At 48.6% G+C, this 22,045-nt stretch overlaps 1 protein-coding gene across 2 annotated transcripts in view; it reads right to left on the bottom strand.

Annotated features, from left to right (window-relative positions):
* The window catches only part of MDGA2 (MAM domain containing glycosylphosphatidylinositol anchor 2), a 303,952-nt gene that overhangs the window by 100,564 nt on the left and 181,343 nt on the right, over positions 1-22,045 (bottom strand). For both annotated transcript variants that reach the window (XM_071745088.1, XM_071745089.1), the window contains exons 7-8: positions 17,465-17,794; positions 8,016-8,309 (exon numbers count right to left, since the gene is read on the bottom strand). In XM_071745088.1, the coding sequence (XP_071601189.1) occupies positions 8,016-8,309; positions 17,465-17,794 (624 nt within the window). The remainder of the gene's footprint in view (positions 1-8,015; positions 8,310-17,464; positions 17,795-22,045) is intronic.

Genomic DNA, 22,045 nt, shown 5'->3' on the forward strand with positions numbered 1-22,045 from the left:
CTCCAGAACTGGAAAGAAAGTTCCAGCACCAGTGAAGCCTCCTGGAATTCCTGAAACCATCATCCTCTAAAGGAGAGGGAGCTGTGCAGCACTCCAGCACTGCCATGAAGTGGGAGGGAACACCAGGGAAGCTCCTCACCCTCACCCCAAAAAAGCAGGAATCAGTTGGCAAAAGATGTCCTTGGGTGTCCCAGACCTTCAGGGATACCAAATCTGCATTAAGGCCAGGGAATTATTTAAGGGTGTGAGCAGAGTCTCTGCTCTCCTCTGCAGGTTCTGGAGCTGGCTCCATCCCACCTCTCATGAATTTTCATCCATTTGCATAAGTTATAAAGCTATTAGAAAAGGTACCATCCAACAGATCTTTTTGTAATGCTGAAATTCAGCCTGGAGAAGAGAAGGATCCCATGGGGAGACCTCAGAGCACCTTCCAGTGCCTGAAGGGGCTCCAGGAAAGCTGGGGAGGGACTGGGGACAAGGGCAGGGAGGGATGGGATCAGGGGGAAGGGTTTCCAGCTGGGAGAGGGGAGATGGAGAGGAGATGGAAGGGAGAAATAGTTTGGTGTGAGGGTGCTGAGCCCCTGTGCCAGGTTTCCCAGAGAAGCTGTGGCTGCCCCATCCCTGGCAGTGTCTCAGCCCAGGTTGGATGGGGCTTGGAGCAACCTGGGCTGGTGGGAGGTGTCCCTGACCATGGCAGGGGGTGGAACAAGATGAACTTTAAGTTCCTTTCCAACCCAAACCATTCTCTGATTCGATATTTCCAGGGCTTTCTGAGGGTTACATTTGTACAGGGCTTGCTACCCAGCCTGGTGGTATTTAGGACCAGAGCACCCTCATATTCTCCCTGCAATTTACAGAACAAGCCCAAACCCCACAGTTCATCCCATGGTTCATGTGCCCTGAAGGTTTTGAACAGATCCTCCCCCTCCTGAGTGTGAAGGGGAGAGCCCAGCTCCATCAGCTGGGATTAAAGCTGGGAGAACCAAGAGCTCTGTCAGCAAAAAGCTGCCATGGCCAGGAGAGGGCAAGGTTCTGTGAACAAACCTGAAAGGACTGGATGAAAGGAAAGGAATCCTGGTGGATTCTGCAGTACCATTCTCCCAGGATTATCAGTCTGACTACTCAGATCCTGGATGCCATCTCCAGAACTTTCAAAGACTCCCTGTACTGATTCTTCCTATTTTAAATACAGATAATGCAACATTTGCATCCACTCCCATCCCTCTTATCATCACTTGATAAAAAAAAAACCAAACCAAACACAAGAACAACTTTTGTTTTGTCTTTGGTCTTGCCCTCAGCCACTGCTGTGAACTGCTTGGTGGTGTAAAACTATCTTCTACACGACCAGTTGTCAAAAAGAAGCCACCATGAATAATTCAATTTCTTCCACTAACATCCCTGTTTATGCTTCAGGTTCTGGGGTACACATTGCTATGCTGCCTTTTGGAATTTCTAACAAGAGCAAGATACCTCTCAGGAGGCTCTCCCAGCGACAGCAGTTTTAATATTGAATAAGAAAAAATTCAAATTATCTCCTTCTCATTTACAATTTTCCATGTTGCTGCTGTTTGCATATTCATTCCCTCTCCAGGTCACCAGACACACTCTGCCTTTGACCTTGCTAAATGTCAAAAAGCTCCTAATATTTTGTTTTGTGATCAAGCCATCAATTATTTCCAGATATTCTTCCTCCCTCGGTCTGTTCAGATAAGCTCAGTACAAAGCCATCATTGCTTATGCACTGGGCTGGAATCTTCCTCTCTCATCTCTCACTGAGGATTTTACAGAAGAAATTGTCACTCTTGTTTTACACAAATGCACTTGGAGTTTTCTGGAATATTTCTGGGTCTAAGAGCCCAGGGATGGAGTCCCCATCATCCCCAGAGGGCTTTACAAACCATGCAGCTGTGATGCTGAGGGACAGGGTTTAGTGCTGGCCTTGGTTAAACAGTTGGACTGGATGTTGCTAAAGGGTTTTTTTTTCAGCCAAAATGATTCTGTGATTCTATGAACAACCTGCAACCCAAGGATGGGGAGTTGCTCCAACACAACACACCAGGATCATAGGATCCTGAGAATATTAGAGAATAATTGGGGTTGTCAGGGCCCTCTGTAGGTCCCAACCCCCCTGCAGTATCAGGGACACCCTGACCTAGATCAGGTTGCTCAGAGCCTCCTCAAGCCTCACCTTGAATATCTCCAGGGATGAGGATGGAGAAAGCAGCTCCAAAAAGCAAAACTGCAAAGGCAAAACGGGACCAACGTGGAGCTTGACATCTGAGACCTGGCTGAGTTACTGAACTCCCATACTCCAAAAAGACAAGAAGGGCTCAGAAATCTAAAAGCAGAAAGGCCCAGTTGTAGCCCTCCTTTTTGCCTGCCCTCTCTCATCACCACAAAGTGCCTGAATCCAACCCAAATCCTTTCTGCAGGGAAGGAGGTCATTCAGAAAGCAATAAATCACAGAGCCCAGGGATGTACTGGCCAGTACAAGAAGTTGCCCTGAATACTGATCAGCTGTTCCTACTGCAACCTTTAATTGAAAGGGAAAAAAAACCCCAAAAGTTGTAACTGTGATGTAAATGATATGAATGTGAAATAGAACATATTGATTTCCTTTATTGTTTCAACCTGCTGAAAAATAGATTTCAGTGATTATTGAAAAATAAAGACATTATCCCCGTGCAATTGCTCTTTTTGCCAATGGAGAGTTCATGTTCACCCCCTTTTAAATACATTTTCCTAGTTAAAAGTTCATAAGCAGATCTGGGAAACCAGAAGGTTTCACTCCCAGGGAGGTTTTCTTGATCCTCCCTTGGGAATCAACCCCACTGACTCGTCCAGCTCTGCCCAGCAATGTGAAGTCTGCAAAAGACTTCCCAAGTCATGAGTTGCTTTCACAGCCCTGGGAACCACAGGGCACGTTTCTCTGGAGCTGAAACTCACTGTGACCATCTCCAAACCAGTGTTCCCAGTCCCTGTTCCCCTTCCAGCCCACGCAGCTTCAAAACACCCCCTACCCATGGGCTCAGTCTCTAAGTCCCTGGCCAACTACTGCAGGCAGCAGGCACCCAACCTGGCGAAAAGTTTCTCCCCATTACTTTGCTAAATCTCCACGAGTTTTCAGATCATTAATGCAAGTTCTATTCTGGATGGAGAACACTTCATTCCTTCCTTTTGCAACAAGTTTTCCCTTCATTATTCCTACAGCAGATAATATTTACACATAAATATTTCAACGCAAGGGTATTCAGACACTCACAGAATACATGTGGCAATTTTTCCCAGCTGCCAAATTGCCCCTCCAAAGCACAAAGATTATTTTTCCCCCCCTCCTCAGCTGCAGATAACACCTACAACCCAGCAAACTGAACCCACCTCTGAACTCTCCCCAACTCATTTATGCCCCACTGCTGCACTCCAGCTTCGCAAGGCTGCACCTGAGATCGTAACTCAGCCTCCTCTTCCTGACTAATTAGCTCTGTTCCATTTTCAAATCCAATCCCTGAAGAACCTTCCCTTTCAGCATGGTTTCATTACTTGTTTAGAATTTATTACCGAGGCGGAATGACACACATAAACTGGAGCTCAGGCTGCAAGGAAAATTCAGGAGGCTCACAATGTGGCCGACTGTTCTTGCCAACCAGGCTACCATGAAATAACTGGGATGTTTTCAGAGGCTTTACAAGGACCTGGAGAGCAATGCATTTTGGAAAAGAGTTTATATTATAAACAACATTTTATGGGGCACCAAAGTTAAGCTCGAGCCCATAAACCACAACCCCACCACCCAGCCACGTCCACTGCAAAAAATGAGACTTGTCCCTCCTGCTGTCACCCCTTGATAAGGTACACGATGTAAACATTTGATTATATTGTCCCTCCTGGCATTTTTATGCCCTGAGCATGCTCTGCCAGCAGTAAAAGTGGAGCATTTGAATTATTCCCGGATGGCAGCCTGGCTGCCAACAGCAGGGCGTGCAGTTATTTATTTATTTTAACTTTTATTTTACCCAAAATCCACACAACAAGAAACTGGGCAAGCCCAGTGAGCAGGGGCAGGGCTCTGAGCACTGTCACTCCGGGTCATTCCCACTTCCCTCTTGGTGTTTCCTTCTCCTCAGAGTCCACTGGGACAAGGCACTAGCTAAGAGAGTACTCATCTAGAGCAGCCTTTCCTTTTCAGATGCCAGATTCTGGACTCAAAGCAAGGAAACCACATCCTAAAGACCATCCTAGAGACCATCACTGAGCATGAGATTACAGGGATGCCAGGGGAAAAGAGAGGAGAGGAAAAGAAAAACTCTGTTCAAAATGGTCAGGTGAACTGAGAGTGTGTCAAATTAAAAATGCCTTGATCTTTGAACTTGTCTTTCATTTTTGTTTTGTTTTAACCAAGAGGTATCCCAGACTGTCAGGTGGGAAGGGCCCCAAGGCCCATCTGCTCCAACCCTTCTCAGATTCTTGTTTCTCTGAGATGTCTCAGCACCCCCTGGAGCTGAGACTTCAACCTTTCCAGAGTGGGGGAATCCCCCCCTTCCCCTGGGAGACCATTCCAAGCTCTGACTGTCCTCAAGGGGAAAAAATTAGATTTAAAAAAAAAACAACCCTAGAGCAGCAGGTTCTAGTGAAAGCTTTGCCCTGTGGAGCCAAAGAAAGCAACCTTCTGCCTCAGTGAGCCAGACAGCCCCAATCCCACAACCAGAAACTCTTCTGACACCCCAGGATGTACCCAGTAGCAACATCCTTGAGCAGACACCCACAGAACCTTACACAAAGTGAAATGATTCCAGAAATCCAAGCATTTCATTAAATTCCGTTCCCTGTTTATAACCAATCGAAGCATCCAAAGTAAATATTGCAAAACCACTGAAAAGAACTGATTTTTAGGACAATTGAATAAATGCTATGCTCATTACAGAGACGATGCCAGAGTCGATGTGAGCACACGTTACTTTCCTCCCACAAGAGCAAAAAAAAAAAAAAGCATTACAGAATATCTGCTGTGCCCATTCATCTCCAAATTGTCACTTGCTCAGATCTGAATAAAGGGAGTAGAAATCTAAGCAAGAAGAGAATAAAGAAAAATAAAATCTCTTGTAAATACCTGTTACACTCCTCCTTATTATAACCATTTTCAAGTCGTGTCTCTCATCCCTTTCAGAATTTGTCAAGTGCTGCATGTAATGCTGCATTAAAAAGACAGAAACCCAGAGCTTTTGCCTCCAGGAACAGGCAGCAGAATATTGGAAACCAAACAACACATCCCCCAGCCCCTCTGTGCCTTGGGGGGCAATGGGACTCATCCCACTGGGGCCACCAGGGACAGGATCAGGTCCTGAGAAGTCCCCATCCTGGGAAACATTCCCTAACTCAGCTGTCCCTTCCACTAGGAGGAAACCCATGGTTACCTCCCTGCTGAAGGAAATAACAGGGTCTGCTTAAAAAGCTTTAAAATGGAGAGCAGGATAAATGATGCAAAGCTCGCTGGAGGAAAAGAAGAGTTTCTGTGCCTGTGAAAAACTCAAAATGAAGTCTTCCAGGGCAAAATGTGGGACACATCACAGCTGTTAGACAGAGCCATGTCAAGAGTGCTGCTGAATGCTTGTTCTTCCAGCACCCCCCAGTGAATTGAACTTCTGAGGGGTTGAAAAAAAAAAAAAAAAAAAAAAAAAAAAGAAAAGCCAAGAAAGCTGAAAATTACTTTTATTACTGAAAACACATGAAACAGAGCTCTTTCTGGGCTCACAATGCTCCCAAGGATTGAGACAAGAAAGTTGTAGCCCTGGGGATGGATTGGTCACCTTGCCCACTGAAGGTCTTTACCAGAAACACCCTCCACACGTGTCATGTCCATCACCCACCCCCGTGTCCCTCAGGGGGGCAGAAAACACAATATTTTGGAGTTCTCACAGCAAATCAGTGACAGAAAAGGGGAAAGAAGCCACTTTCCTTCCTCCTTATTCATCAGGACCACTGCTCCAAGAGCAGCAGGCTGGGGAGCATCCCAGCCCTGATTTCCTTTCGTTTACAGCTCCATGGAACAACATTTTTAGTGTTTGCCATGGGTAGCAAAGCTGTGTCCCAGCAAAGCCCAAACATCCCATGCTCAGAGCATCCACCTGATAAGCTGCAGGCACTGGCAAGCTCTGGGCTGGTTTTGTCCTGTGGGTACCACCACCTCCATCAGCCCTGCCCTGTGTCCTGGTGTCACGTCCCCTCACAGGACAGGCCTAAGGGCCTGGCTGACCTCCTGTGGCTTTCACCTTCTGCCTTTTCATGACATTTACCTTCTGTAAATCCCCCCTTTGCCATTCTGTGGCCAGAATTAAACCCCTGAGGTGATGATAGCTTTTCACAGAACCCCAGACTTGTTTGGGTTGGAAGGGACCTTAAAGCTCCTCCATTGCCACCTCCTGCCATGGTCAGGGACACCTCCCACCAGCCCAGGTTGCTCCAAGCCCCATCCAACCTGACCTTAAGCACTTCCAAGGATAGGGGAAGATCAACAACCTCCCTGGACAACCTATTCCAGTGTCTTACTACCCTCATGGCAAAGAATTTTTTGCTAATCTCTAACCTAAACCTCCTCCTTTCAGTTTAAAACCATCCCCCCTTGTCCTGTCAGTCCCCTCCCTGGTGAAAAGCCCCTCCCCAGCTTTCCTGTAGGACCCCTTCAAGGACTGGAAGGAACCTTAAAGAGGACCTAAAGACAAACCACAAGTCATCAGGAGCAGTCCTGGTGATAATAACCACAAAAGCCCCCATCACCCATGACCCTGGTTCTAATGACATGATCCTTTTCATGCTCCAGCAGGAACATCAGGGAGACCTCTCCAGGGGATGATCTGATCCATGCCATTTTCTGCAGTGTCTAAAGAGGGGAGCAAAACCACCTCTGCTCCCAGTTCAGATACATCAGTGCAGGTGGGATGAAGCCAGAACCCACAATCAGGAGAAGCCCAAGGAAGAAGGTTCCAGCCTGCCTGGGAGCATTAATCCACATGACTGCTTTGATAAAAAGCTCTGCCTGCACACCAGTGAATAGCTCTGCTGAAAGCACTGCAGATACCACAACATGTAATCAAGTACAGAAACAATTTGTTATACAACAGACCTTGGGAAAAAAAAAGAAAAAAAAAAAAAAAACCCAACACCAAAACCCAACCCAAATCAGTTGATTATTAGTAATAACCATGTACACTGCAGCATCTCATCCCCGAGGGCTCCAAAGGAGGTCAGCTGTGCTGAGCACAGAACACTCTCTAAAAAGCAAATCTACAAAAGCATTTGGGCATCTGAAACTGGAATAAATGAGGGCTGCACAAATCAATTTCTACAAGACGTGAAAATAAGTCCCAGCAATACAAGAGGTGCAGGGAAGTCATTTAGGGAATGTCTTCATCAGACACACAGCATCAACAAACAGCTCATTATTTCCCATACACCACACCAAAGCAGACTTTTCATTTTCCAATAATAAAAGCTGAGCATTTCCAAAATAATTTCCTTCCCCTTATGTTTCCCTTCCCATCCCTGCAGCTGATGCCTCGCATTGAGCCAGAGCAGACTACGCAGATCTGCATGAAGAGCAGCTCAGATGGAACAGCTCTTGCTCTCATTTTCTCCTTGTTTTACACAGTATCAACAAATGAGATCAGTATCAGATTGCATTTGCAGAAATATCTCCTCCTCTCTCATGTGCTTGTTCCCCTGTCAGGAAATTTCAAGCGAGGCCCTGGGAAAATAATGATCGCCTCACACTTTTTAGTTTTGTTTTTTTAAAATATAAATGGGACTCCTATGTCATTTTTACTTCTGCATTTACATTAAAATTATGGATTCGGGGGAACTACGGAGCCAAGCAACACAGCACCAAAACCCTAACAACCACAAGACCCTGGTTGCTGTGTATGTACTGGAGAAATAAATCACCTTTTTTTTTCTCGGCGCAACCACGTGGAAAGAAAAGGCAAAAAAAAAAAAAAAAAAAAAAAAAAGTGTCTACTCACACTGCACGATGAGCTGCACCAAAGCTTCTCTGGGCTTGACATTAAAGCCATTGTACTGGCTGGTCTGGCACCTGTAGGTCCCTGTCATCTCCCTGGTGACATTGACAATCCTCAGGATCCCATCGTAGCTCTCGGTCTGCATCGCCCCATCCGGCATCGCCACCTCCTTGTCTGCTCGGGACCAGAGGATGATGGGCTTGGGCTTCCCTGTCACCTGGCACTGCAGCTCAATGGTGTCCCCTTCCCGAGTGACCAGGGGGGACTTCTCTTGAGGAACAGTCAAATTGGGTGGGACTGGAGGAAAAAAAGAACAAAAAAAAAAAAAGGGGTGGTTCAACAATCAGCATTCCAGAGACACCAAGTGACTTTATTGCTCGTACAGTCACAATTATACATAAAGATTTAATTTATATACAGCAATTAATATACAAGATTAATTTATATACAGTGGCTACATACAATCCCAGAATGTCCGGGCTTGGGAGGGAGCTGTGGAGCTGCTCCAGTGCCAGCCCTGCCCCAGCAGGATCCCCCAGGGCAGGACACACAGAACACATCCAGGGGGGGTTGGAAAGGCTCCAGAGAAGGAGACTCCACAACCTCTCTGGGCAGCCTGGGCCAGGGCTCCCTCAGCCTCCCAGCAGAGAAGTTTCTCCTCAGCTTCAGCTGGAACTTCCTCTCTTCTCCCTTCACCCCATTATTCCTTGTCCTACTCCTGGGCACCACTGAGCAGAGATTGGCCCCTTCCTCTTGCCCCCCACCCCTCAGCTCTTGATGGACATTCAGAGATCCCCTCTCAGCCTTCTCTTCTCCAGGCTGAACAGCCCCAGGGCTCTCACTCTTTCTCCCCAGCAGAGATGCTCAAGTCCCTTCAGCATCCTCAGAGCTCTCCCTTGGCCTCTCTCCAGCAGATCCCTGTCTCTCTGCAACTGGGGAGCCCCAAACTGGGTCCAGGATTCCAGGGGTGGCCTCAGCAGGGCAGAGGTGATGGGGAGCAGAACCTCCCTGGATCTGCTGGACACACTTTTGGTGATGTTCCCCAGGACACCACTGCCATAATACATTCCATAATTCCATCCCATAATGCATTACTATGTACTGTCTTTATTAATATTTTTGTTTCAGGAAGCAGGGAAGGAGAGAGGAGGGACACAGACACCTCTTCCAACAAACCAACTCCTGGGCACTGCTATGGATAAGAATCCTGGCTGCAGCCTTTTGGGACTGAGAGTACCCAGGACAGGGAGCTCCCACAGGGAATTTTTCTGCTCCCTCCCCACAGTGGTGATGGCTGTGGGTGTCCCTCAGCTTGGATGCTGATTAATTAGGAAGAAGGACAGCCCTGAGGCTGAAATATAAAATCACTTAGAATATTTAATATAATTCTCAAATAATTTATTAGTATGTAAAAATGCTGTGGGAATAATATATTTTCAAGTGGTATGTTTGTATATTTCAAATAATATATTCCTAGATTTCAAATAATTTGAAATATAAAATAATTTTGAAATATAAAAGAATTAAAAGTAACAATAATAATTGCTGAGGGTTTTGGTAACATTTCTCTTTTTATACTCAACTATTTATTTTCACAACTTTGCAGGTACTTAATTATCTCTGACATGTCTTTTCTGCTGTCAAATTTGACTTAAATTAGCTACAAGGTCAGAAAATATCAGGGGGTGAGGGGACTGTGACTCAATAACCAACAGGCACTGGCAGCCTGATCATGTTCAAAGCCAGAAAAAAAAAAAAAACCAAAAAAAAAACCCCAAAACTCAGCTCAATGCAATGCTCACAGAGAAATCAGGAACATGAAGCATGGAGATGAAAAGAGGGAGAGGGAGAGAAATGAGAAGAAAAGACCCATTCCAGGTTGTCTCTCCATTGTGCTCCAAGATGATGGGAAGCCCCAGGAGCACCAAGAGTGGTTGGACTGGTTGTGTCCAGGCAAGGCTGAGTGAGCAAGGATTGGGAATCACAGAATCAGATTTGGTTGGAAAATTCTTAAGATTGGATCAACAACTCCACTGCCAAGGCCCCCCCCTGCCCCGTGTCCCTCATCCCCACATCTCCAGGGCTCTGAAACCCCTCCAGGGATGATGGGGACTCCAGCCCTGCCCTGGGCAGCCTGGGACAGGCCCTGACAACCCTTTCCAGGGAGAAATTGTTCCTAACATGATAGAATCCCAGAGAATGGTTTGGGTTGGAAAGAAACCTAAAGATCCTCTAGTTCCACCCCCCTGCCATGGTCAGGGACACCTCCCACCAGCCCAGGTTGCTCCAAGCCCCATCCAACCTGGGCTGAGACACTGCCAGGGATGGGGCAGCCACAGCTTCTCTGGGAAACCTGGCACAGGGGCTCAGCACCCTCACAACAAACTATTTCTCCCTCCCATCTCCTCTCCATCTCCCCTCTTCCATCTGGAAACCCTTCCCCCTGATCCCATCCCTCCCTGCCCTTGTCCCCAGTCCCTCCCCAGCTTTCCTGGAGCCCCTTCAGGCACTGGAAGGTGCTCTGAGGTCTCCCCATGGGATCCTTCTCTTCTCCAGCCTGAACACCCCCAACTCTCTCCCTGGCTCCAGAGCTGCTCCAGCCTTGTGAAGCAAATTCAACCTAAAGCTCCCCTGGGACAACTTGAGGCTGTTTCCTCTCATCCTCTCTCACTTGTTCCTAGAGGCAAAGATGCCCAGGGATGGCTGCAGACCCAAGGAATGAGCAGAGATGGGTGAACAAGGGTGCAGAGGTGTAAGGGTGAGGGAGCAAACGTGCACCCAGAAGGGTGTGCAGGGAAAGGGAAAGGTTCTGCTGGTGGGGTGAGCAGGGGGGGTGTCAGACAAGACAAAAACTTTACCAAGGAGGTGAGCATGGAGCTGCCAGCCCACAGGAAGGCTGGAGAGGGACTGTGTGCAAGGGCCTGGAGGGACAGGATGAGGGAAAATGGGTTTAAATTAGAGAAGAGCAGCTTTAGGTTGGATGTGAGGAACAAGTTGTGTCCCATGAGGGCAGTGGCACAATGGCCCAGGGTGCCCAGGGAGGGGGTTGAGGTCTCATCCCTGGAGATATTCAAGGTGAGGCTTGAGGAGGCTCTGAGCAACCTGATCTGGGTGAGGGTGTCCCTGATACTGCAGGGGGGTTGGGCTGGGGGACCTGCAGAGGGCCCTGACAACCCCAATTTTCTATAATCCTATGATGCCAGGGTGCCTGCAGCTGCCTTGTGGGATTTCCAGCTGTGCCAGGGTGCCACCAGCTGTGCCAGCATCCCTCTCCCAGCAGGTGCTGCTGTGGCACAAGGTGTCCCAGAGGGGCTCAGCCAGGCTGAGGCATCAGCACATCTCCTGCAGCATCACCTTTCAGAGCCTGCTGCAAATAAAGGTCAATTTTGGTCCTGCTCCTGCAGAATAATAAGTTACCTAAACCCTGTGTTTGAAACAACAAACATTAACTTATCCATGTGGCGAATAGCTTGAAAAATAAGTTAATACTCTCAGCAGGTAACTCTGTTTCCCAAAGGGTTACCACTTGAAAACCAAAGGTGCTGGGAAGACTAAAGCAGCACAGATGCCCAAACCCCCCAGGATTATCTGTTGAAAGAGGCAGAGACAGGAGAGGGCTGACTCTTGATGTGTGTCCACTCCTGGCTCTTAAATAAAATGTTCTGAGACAACCTTTGCCTCCAAGAGTCACTGACTCACCAAAAGGTCAGATGGCAGAAGGCATCACCATACCCTGCTCCTCTTTCTTTGCAGTCAATTGCTCCCCAGGCAGATTTTTCTGTTGTAAAGACAGGAAACCAACCGAGAGCCTTCTGTCTGATGCTCCAGGGAGAAAGCCCTTTGAGTCCTGGTGGGCAGGAAATTCTCCATGGGTCAGCAATGTTCCCAGAGGTACAATGAGATCCTGGGGGGCATCACCAAAAGTGTGTCCAGCAGATCCAGGGAGGTTCTGCTCCCCATCACCTCTGCCCTGCTGAGACCACCCCTGGAATCCTGGATCCAGTTTGGGGCTCCCCAGTTGCAGAGAGACAGGGATCTGCTGGAGAGAGGCCAAGGGAGAGCTCTGAGGATGCTGAAGGGACTTGAGCATCTCTGCTGGGGAGAAAGAGTGAGAGCCCTGGGGCTGTTGAGGCTGGAGAAGAGAAGGCTGAGAGGGGATCTCTGAATGTCCATCAAGAGCTGAGGGGTGGGGGGCAAGAGGAAGGGGCCAATCTCTGCTCAGTGGTGCCCAGGAGTAGGACAAGGAATAATGGGGTGAAGGGAGAAGAGAGGAAGTTCCAGCTGAAGCTGAGGAGAAACTTCTCTGCTGGGAGGCTGAGGGAGCCCTGGCCCAGGCTGAGACCACCCCTGGAATCCTGGATCCAGTTTGGGGCTCCCCAGTTGCAGAGAGACAGGGATCTGCTGGAGAGAGGCCAAGGGAGAGCTCTGAGGATGCTGAAGGGACTTGAGCATCTCTGCTGGGGAGAAAGAGTGAGAGCCCTGGGTCCCTTCCAACCCAAAGCATTCTATGATTCTGTGAAAACCATTCAGCCTTCAAAGGCAGCAAGTGACAATTAAACAGCTTCTCCAGCCAGTTTGGTAAAGGGAGACCAAAACTGCTCAGTGTACCCTTAATGTGTGGGATTTTTTTTATAAGTGTTGGGGAATACCAGGGAACAGATGCTGGAAGGGTCTGTAGAGGTGAGGAAAGAGCCCTGGGGCAAAGGGCTGATCCAGCTAAATGATTGGAAAAGCACCAGGAAATTGGATTTAACCTTCCCATGGCTTTTCATCACTATGGAAGAGGATCCATCTAGTTAAGTCATGTGGAAGGTAGATTGAGCAAGCTGTAAGGAAATCATGTCTTGATTTCACAGTGGTTTCTGTTCCTTCATTGCCCTGGTGGGTTAGGGTTAGGGTTAGGGTTAGGGTTGCTCTGTGCTGTCCTGCCCATAACAAAAAAGAAAAAGCACCATAGCCCAGGTTTTCCAAGGCTCAAGCCACTTCTCGTTGGACCTGAAGGCATGAACATCAAGCACAGATGTCATGGTGGAGTCTTGTATAAGTGATCTGCCTGGATAATCAAATAATCCCAGTAGCAATTCTGATGCCTCCACATAGTTGTGGTCCCTCAAAACTCCACCTTCCCCTGCAGCCAGACTCTGAAGAGGCACATTTCAAAGCCAGAACACACACAGCCAGCAGCAAATCAGCCAAATGAGCTTTTCAGTGACCTCCCAGGGGTGATGCTGAGCAGCTCCATGAGCCACATCCCACACGAGGTGCTGAGCTGACCCCACAGCCCTCTGGAGAAGAATAAAGAGACTCCACAATGCATGGCTGCTGAAGAGGGGGTCTGCTCCCAAAAACCCAGCCAAAGGCAATCTGTGATGGATGAACAGGCCCTGGGGAAACCAGATTTCCAGAAGGAAACCAGGGGCTGGAGAGGGAAGGGGCTGCAGGGCAGGAGGTCACCCATCCTTATCCCTTCTCCAAGCTGGGCCAGCAATGCCCCAAGCTGGGGGATGGGAAGGGACAAAGCTCCCATGGACAGAATTAAAAAAGAAAAACTTCTGCACATCGAGTACTAAGATAGAACTGTAAAAAAAATGTTTCTTTTTTTTTTAACCCTTCTGTTCACCTGTTCCTTTCAAAGATAAACTCCAAAGATACGGGCTCACAAAAATTAATTGGGTTGCTGCAATAATGAAATGTCTGCTCTCTGGTGTCTCTCAGGGCTGCCCATGAATCATCACTCTGGACAGTGCTTAAGGTTTACAAATATCTTAATTGGAGCACTCAGTGGCTCACAAAGAGCATTTTTCCATCCTGCAGAGGGGCAGCTCTGTGCTTTTCATGAACACTTACAACTAAAATGAAGGTCTCTTTCATGCAGCATCAAAGGGGCAACAAGATGGCCAGAGGACATCACACACAGATCAAGGCCCCATGTCCTAATACATCAGCCTGGAAGTCTAATTAACTCATTATTTAATAGCTAGCTGATTAGCTGAACAGGGAAGCCCTCTTACACAGCAGGGAGGATCCACAGCCTCCTATTTCCTTGTTCTGGAGCAATTTCTCTCCCAGTCTCTGTCTGTGTTTGTGTAAAACCAAATCTATCTGTCCAGGACTATCAAATCTATCAAATCTAAACCCAAATCTATCTGTCACCAGGACTAACCTCAGAGGTGGAACAGGACAGATGGAGGCCACCAGCCCACCTCCTGCTCGTGTCCCCCCTCAAAGTCCTGAGGAGCAGGTGGCACACACAGCACACCTCCAGCTGCACCCAGAGATGGAGAATTTGCTGTGCAAGCACATGGGTGATGTTTGGTTGTCACTTGTCTCTCAGATTTCCTCTCTGTCTTTTCAGCTTTCAGCTCATTTATGGTTCTCCCCCTCTGCTCTGCTCTTGTGAGTCCCCACCCCAAATCCTGCTCCCAGTTCTGGTGTCCCCAGCACAGGAAGGACACAGATCTGTTGGGATGAGGCCAGAGGAGGCCACAAAGCTGATCCAGGGGCTGGAGCAGCTCTGGCAGGAGGAGAGGCTGAGGAGCTGGGATTGTTCAGCCTGGAGAAGAGAAGACTCCAGGGGGACCTTAGAGCTGCCTTCCAGTACCTGAAGGGAACCTCCAGGAAGGCTGCAGAGGGACTTTTCCTCAGTGTCCAGGGATAGGAGAAGGGGAAAGGGATTGAAAGTGCAGGAGAAGAGGTTCAGGCTGGAGCTGAGGAAGAAGTTCTTCAGGAGGAGGGTGCTGAGCCTCTGGAACAGATTGCCCAGAGAAGCTGTGGCTGCCCCCTCCCTGGAGGTGTTCAAGGCCAGGTTGGATGAGGCTTGGAGCAACCTGGGCTGGATGAGAGGTGTCCCTGGGCATGGCAGGAGCTTGGAGGAGAGGAGCTCTCAGCTCCCTCCCAGCATCACTCATTCTGGGGTTCTCTGATGACATCTGACTGTGCTCTCTTAGGAAAAGAAGGGTCAGCACCACGTGCAGCCCAAGAGCATCAGCTCCCTCCTGGATCCAGCTCTTTCAGTGGAAATTCAGAGCAGTGCAGCCAGAGAATAAGGGAAAGAGCAGACACCCCAGCCCCTGGAATCCCAACTCACTCCAGTGCACATCACTGCCTCCAGGGGGAAGATGAAAAGAGAGGATGCCAGAAGTGACAGATGTTACAACTCTGACTGTCCTGATCTTGATTTTAGGGGGATAAAGATAGCATCAGGATGCAGGCTGAGCAGAGGCCATACATCACCTCCAGCCTTTTTCTCCCTATTTGGAATACAATATTAAAGGCAGAGAAAAAGCCTCTCACAAAGACTCCATGCTCTCCTGACCCACATCCCTGTCCTGCTCAGTACCAGCCCATTTCCCTGGCAGGGGTTTGGTGCTGCTTTACCACCTCTTGCCTTCAGTTCCCCCTTGATCTGCACACACACACACACAAGAACCATCACCTCTTTCAGCAGCATCTGCCCAGGGTTGGTTTTAGGGCTGACAAGGCTTTTATAGGGTGAATATTCAACATTTGAGTTTTCATCACCACTCTTCACTGACCTACTTGGTGGAGATGGGGATGGGAGGGGCTGCTAGGGGATTACTTCAGGTCCATTTATGTAAGATGCTCAGGCCATAAATATGCTCTCCCTGCTCAAAGTACAGAATGTCAAGGGAAAAAAAAAAGATTCCTGCCAAACAAGTGCAATGCCAAGTTCAGCTGCCACATGGCCTTGCCCCATCTGCTGGATGGACAGGGGGGACCAAACCCTCTCCATCCTTCCCCAGGAGGTGACACAGCCTCTCCCTGCCTCTCTTGGGAGGTTCCACCAGGAACCTTGTTTATGTCAGGAAGAGAAAATTCTGTCCCAACCCAGCAAACAGCCCCAGAGGGTGATATTAATCTAGCTGTGCAGGTCCTGGCATTTGGAAAACACATTTGTGCTTGGGCCTTATGTTCAGCATCAGCAGAGCAGTAACCACCCTGGTGAATCAGTAGTGACCTTCAAAAAGCACACGGCAACTATTTCAGCTTCCACTTCACCAGGATGAAGTCATACAAATAAGCAAAATTTCTTGTTAAGATGCTAAATATGGCTGATGCCAAACATTACTTTTTCTCCCTCCTTGCTGATTTTCTTGCCTGTTACAGGACAGTAAATTTCAGAGCTGACATAATTCATTAGTGCTGGCAGAAAATGTGACCAGCTCAGAGGTATGGTCAGCAAGTGGAGGTTTCCAATAAATCCCATCCATTTCCCAAACAATTCCCCAGCAGGTACAGATAATATGGAATCCCAGAGTGTCAGGTGGGAAGGGCCCCCAAGGCCCATCTGCTCCAACCCTTCTCAGATTCTTGTTTCTCTGAGATGTCTCAGCACCCCCTGGAGCTGAGACTTCAAACTTTCCAGAGTGGGGGAATCCCCCCCTTCCCCTGGGAGACCATTCCAAGCTCTGACTGTCCTCATGGGGAAACATTTTCCTCTGGTGTCCAATGGGAATCTGCCCAGGAGCAACTTGTGCCCATTGCCCCTTGTCTTGTCCATGGGACTCCTTGTCCATAGGGAGTCTCCAGCTGCTCTGGACCCCCCCTGCAGTCCTGGAAATCAGGATAAGGTCTCCCCTCAGCCTTCTCCTCTCAATACACACAGAAGTCACTGCCACATGGGCAATGCAGGACTGCCCAGACATCCCTGTCTACTTCACCCTGGCAAACAGGTGACAAAGTTTCTATACAAGTGCCATCTCTCATGCCAAATTTGGCCCCTAGCCTGTAATTAATGCCTGGGTAATTCAGACATCTGTGATGCTGCTTATTCAGCTTTTTGTCCTTCCAACAGAGCAGCTCAGCCCCTGCTCTGGGATGGCAGTAAGACACTGGAAGAGGCTGCTGATGCCCCATCCTTGGCAGTGTCTCAGCCCAGGTTGGATGGGGCTTGGAGCAACCTGGGCTGGTGGGAGGTGTCCCTGACCATGGCAGGGGGTGGCAATGGAGCAGCTTTAAGGTCCCTTCCAACCCAAACCAGTCTGGGATTCTATGATGCTCCTTGAGGTCCCTTCTAGCCTGGTGGGGATCAACATCCATCTCTGCTCCTTCTGTCTGGGGATGGGGAAAGGTGATGGTCAACAAGTCATGGGCCAAACACAAGCTGGAGCCCCATGGTTTCTCCTCATGGCTCTGCCCTCTTGTCTCAGCAAAGAGAAGAGAGAGAAAAAGAGAAGGAGAAAAGGGTAATGAAGGCACCACAACCAAACCCCACAGAACAGGAGGGACAGGAAGCCCTGACCTAGGCTGCTCAGGGTTACTCAGAATCTCTCTTCCAGATGTTCTGAGCAAACCCAAACCATTCTGTGATCCTATGATCTGCTTGGTGAGAAGCACTCTGCACATCCACCTGTTTTCCCTTTGAGCCAAGGCAAGCCATAGTTGGGCTGCATGGAAGGAAAATCTGAAGGTCATGGATAAAATCTCCTCACCTGTACTGCTGGAGATGTTGACATCAATGCTGATATCTGAGATGCCACCTCCCTTCAGGGATGCAACGCAGGTGTAGGTGCCAAAGTCAGTGAATTTCAAGTCAATGATGTCCAGGTTTGTGGTGCCAGGGGACACGTCAGGGTCAGTCTGGGTGATCACCATCCTCTCCGAGCTTCGCAAGGGGCGCCCGTTCTTGAACCAGCTGAAGGTCAGCTCCTCAGGGGGGATGGCTTCCACCTGGCAGGAGATCTTCACTTCTCGTCCAATCTGGATGTTGTCGTCTTTGTGGTAGGGGTCAGGAGTGATCCAAAACCGCCCTTTTTTTAAGGCTGAAAAAAAAAAAAAAAATCACTATAATAAATACTGATTTCCCACATTCGGATGTTGCGAAGACTTAGGATGCTCCTGCTTCCCTTTATGCCTCTGTGGGATGTTAATAAAGTCTGCAGAAACAGGATCAGGGGTGATGGTTTTAAACTGACAGAGAATAGATTGAGATTACATATCAGGAAGACATTAATTACCCTGAGGATGGTGAGGCACTGGCTCAGAGAGGTGGGAGATGCCCCATTCCTGGGATCATCCCAGGTCAGGATGGATGGGGCTCTGAGCACCCTGAACTGGTTGGAGATGTCCCTGCTCACTGCAGGGGTTGGACTGGAGGGCATGGAAAGGTCCCTTCCAACCCAAATCAGATGCCTGTGGCTCTAGGAGGCTCAGGAAGTCACTGAAGCTTCCCATGCACACAGTTAATCTTTTGTAGGATCAAATCTTAATCAGGTATCATCACAGAGTACACATGGCTAATGTACTTGTCACTTGCAAAATGAAAAATAGGACTTCACAGCACTTAAAATGAGGCTGAGCTGCTAACAACTGAAGAGCAATCGAAATAATTCATGAAACTTCAGTGTTTGTCATCTGTCTCTGGAGGTATTTACAAGCCCTTCCTCACCCCCCTCTGCTTTCAGAGTAGATTCAGAGAAAATACAGATTTCATCCTCGCATCAACCAACCCAACCAGCAGTGTCATCTCCAATCTATCTGGAAACAAACACGACCAAGCACAACAGCTTTGTGCCAGCTGGTGAAATGAGAAGAGGGAAGCACATGCCTGAGGCTACAGCCTGCCCTGCTTTCCATCCCTGCTCCTCAACCCAAGCCCCAGAGGTTCCCTCTGTGCCCCCCATGGCTGCCTTCACCCCAAAAATCAGCAGAGCAGGGGCTGCTGATAGCTCTGGTGGGGAAGCTGCTGTCACCTCTAAAAGGAAAAGGGGCTGCAAGTCCATCTTTAGGATGTAGCAAAGCTCAACAGCAAAAAGATGAATTTCTGAGGTACAACCATGTGGGAGAACCCATCAGGAGGACCAGATGGGTCTGGGCTACATCACCAGCAGAGGTGAAGAAGTCCTCATGCCACTGTACCCAGTGCTGGCCAGGTGACATCTGGAATAAGGTCTGCAGTGCTGGTCCCTGTTACACAAACAGATGTGGAAAGGCTGGAGAGGGTCCAGAGAAGGGCCACAAAGGTGACCAAAGGATTGGGAAACCTCATGGGGAAAGGCTGAGAGGAGTGGGTTTGTTCAGCATGAAGGGGAGATGTCCTTTCCATCACCCAGCACTGAAAGGGTGGCTGAAGTTGCTCCTGAGGAGATCCCAATGGGACACAAGAAGAAAAATTTGGCACAGTGAGAGCCATCAGTCATTGGAATAATCTCCCCAGGGAAGTGGGGGATTGCCCAACACTGGACACTTCCAAGGCTCAGCTGGACAGGGTGCTGGGCCACCTCATCTAAACCATGCTTTTGCCAACAGAGGTTGGACCAGATGGTCCTTGAGGTCCTTTCCAAGGCATTCCCTGGCTGGATCTTCCCAGATGAGGAAAAACCCATCCTGTACTCTCAGGAGCAACCTGAGGCTGAAGGTTGCCCAGAGAACTGAGAGAGCCCCAGTGCATCCCCAGGATCTCTGTCCAGATGCAGGACAATTCAAGCCTGCAGCACAAATCCATTTCATTCCCTAACCCAGAGCAATGCAGAGACAAGTTAAGTCTTGCTGTTTCAGGTGGGAACCAAAAGGCAGACACATTTTTTGAGGCCATCTCAAGCCTCAGGAGTGCCCTGTGCTCCTCACCATCTCCCTGCCCAGCCCAGCAGCTTTCAGTACCATTCCCTCACTGCACAGGAGCAAACTAATCCTGCAACTGGCTTATCTGATTTTTTTTTTTTTTTTCTTGTCACTCTTTAAATGAGCATAAAAACTATCCAGAAACGATCATCATTTACATCAATAAAGTGATTGCTCTAAAGCACTGTTGGTATGATACTCATTTTTGAAAGAGTGCTTCAGAGGCAGCCATTAAGTCTTTCAAATACACATATCTTTTGATGCACTGCATATAAAATGCTACTTAGCCAGTCCCAAGATCCCTCTCCCCCCAGATATTTCTCCATCCAATACATCTGCACATTTATATATGCTGTCTCCAACTGGAAAGTCCCACAATGAAAATACCACTTTGAAACCTTAGAAGCAAATACCCAGGTGGAATCCAGGAGCAGAAAGACAAATATTTCAATCCATCCATTTTTTCTCCTGGTGCTGACTTCTAGAGAATGTTTCAAGTCACCCTGTGGTCTGCTCTCACTCCCTCTCTCCCCCCCATCCTCACACTGAGTCCCACATGGGGAGGGTTTGAGCAAAGGACCAAAGGAGCATTTACAGCACTCTCCTGTCTGCCCTCAGACATTCCCGTGCTTAGGAAGACCTCCTTCCCCTCAGAGACCACCCCTGGAATCCTGGATCCAGTTTGGGGCTCCCCAGTTGCAGAGAGACAGGGATCTGCTGGAGAGAGGCCAAGGGAGAGCTCTGAGGATGCTGAAGGGACTTGAGCATCTCTGCTGGGGAGAAAGCTTTTTTTTTCAATGTGGGAAAACAGCATAAAATCTGGTTACTTGTGGACAACCCCTCACACACAGTGTGAGAAACTTTTTCCTCTGAGGAAGCATTTTTAATAAGAGAATGAAAAACCTGTTACATTTGCTGTGCTGGTCAGGCATGGCATGGAAAATTTTTGTCTGTCTGCTGCTATTTAATGGCAACTCTGCTCAGGAATCCCAACCAAATGAGTGATGCTGGGAGGGAGCTGAGAGCTCCTCTCCTCCAAGCTCCTGCCATGCCCAGGGACACCTCTCATCCAGCCCAGGTTGCTCCAAGCCTCATCCAACCTGGCCTTGAACACCTCCAGGGAGGGGGCAGCCACAGCTTCTCTGGGCAATCTGTTCCAGAGGCTCAGCACCCTCCTCCTGAAGAACTTCTTCCTCAGCTCCAGCCTGAACCTCTTCTCCTGCACTTTCAATCCCTTTCCCCTTCTCCTGTCCCTGGACACTGAGGAAAAGTCCCTCTGCAGCCTTCCTGGAGGTTCCCTTCAGGTACTGGAAGGCAGCTCTAAGGTCCCCCTGGAGTCTTCTCTTCTCCAGGCTGAACAATCCCAGCTCCTCAGCCTCTCCTCCTGCCAGAGCTGCTCCAGCCCCTGGATCAGCTTTGTGGCTCCTCTGGACTCATCCCAACAGGAACAATCCTGAAGGACCATACATGGCCCAGGCTGCATGGTTTCAATCCATTTCCCCTTCTCCTACCCCTGGACACTCTTATAAAAAGTCTCTCTCCAGCCTCCAAATCCAAGTGGCTGATGTGGGTTTAAGAATTTATTATTATTTAATTTCTTTCAGGAAGTTTCACGACTTTTGTTAAGATGAAACTTGCACCCAAATGCACCCAGTCTGATGGGGAAGCAGAATGAACACCTTTCAGATTCAGGAGGAGGAACCACACAGCTGGGAACTGCCACAGCAAGGAACTTGGAAACCCGAGCTGAACTTTGGTTTTGTTTGAAAATGGAAGAACAAACAATGAACAGAAACAAAACCCAGCAAGTGCATTATGCAAATGGCTGTCAGACAGGGGAAAAAAAGAGCTCACAATAGGCATGATGAGCAGCACCTTTCAACTAGAATTAGTTGCTAATAACCTCAATAAACTATTTTTATTTCTGAGTGTTTCTCCTTTCAGGGATCACATCAGCAGTGCCTCATCCCTACAGAGGAGGGACAAGGTCTAAGAGAAAACTGACATTAAGGAGTTGAGGGGAAGGCTGGGATTCAGTGCACTGCATGGAAAAAAAGGAGCCTGGAGAAGAGGAGGTTGAGGGGAGAACTCATTGATCTCCACAAGTCCCTACAAGGAGCTGGGTTTGGCCTCTGGTCCCCAATGATGGGGTAAGAAAAGAAGAAATAGGCTCAAGTTGCACCAGGGGAGGTTCAGGTTGGAGATTAGGAAAAATTTCTTCATCAAAAGAGTGGGGAAGTATTGGAAGAGGCTGCCCAGGGAGGTGGTGGAGTCACCAGCCCAGTGATGTTCAAAAAAGGGGCAGATGTGGTGCTTTGGGAGATGATTTAATAGTTAAGATGGTGTAGGGCTGTTGGACTCAATGATCTTGGGGGTCATTTCCAACCATGAGGATTCTATGCTTCTATGAAAAAGTTCAGGGAGTTGTTAGAAACCCTGAAGTGAAGGGAAAG

Source organism: Heliangelus exortis, chromosome 5, assembly GCF_036169615.1.
Source record: "Heliangelus exortis chromosome 5, bHelExo1.hap1, whole genome shotgun sequence".
NCBI lineage: Eukaryota > Metazoa > Chordata > Aves > Apodiformes > Trochilidae > Heliangelus > Heliangelus exortis.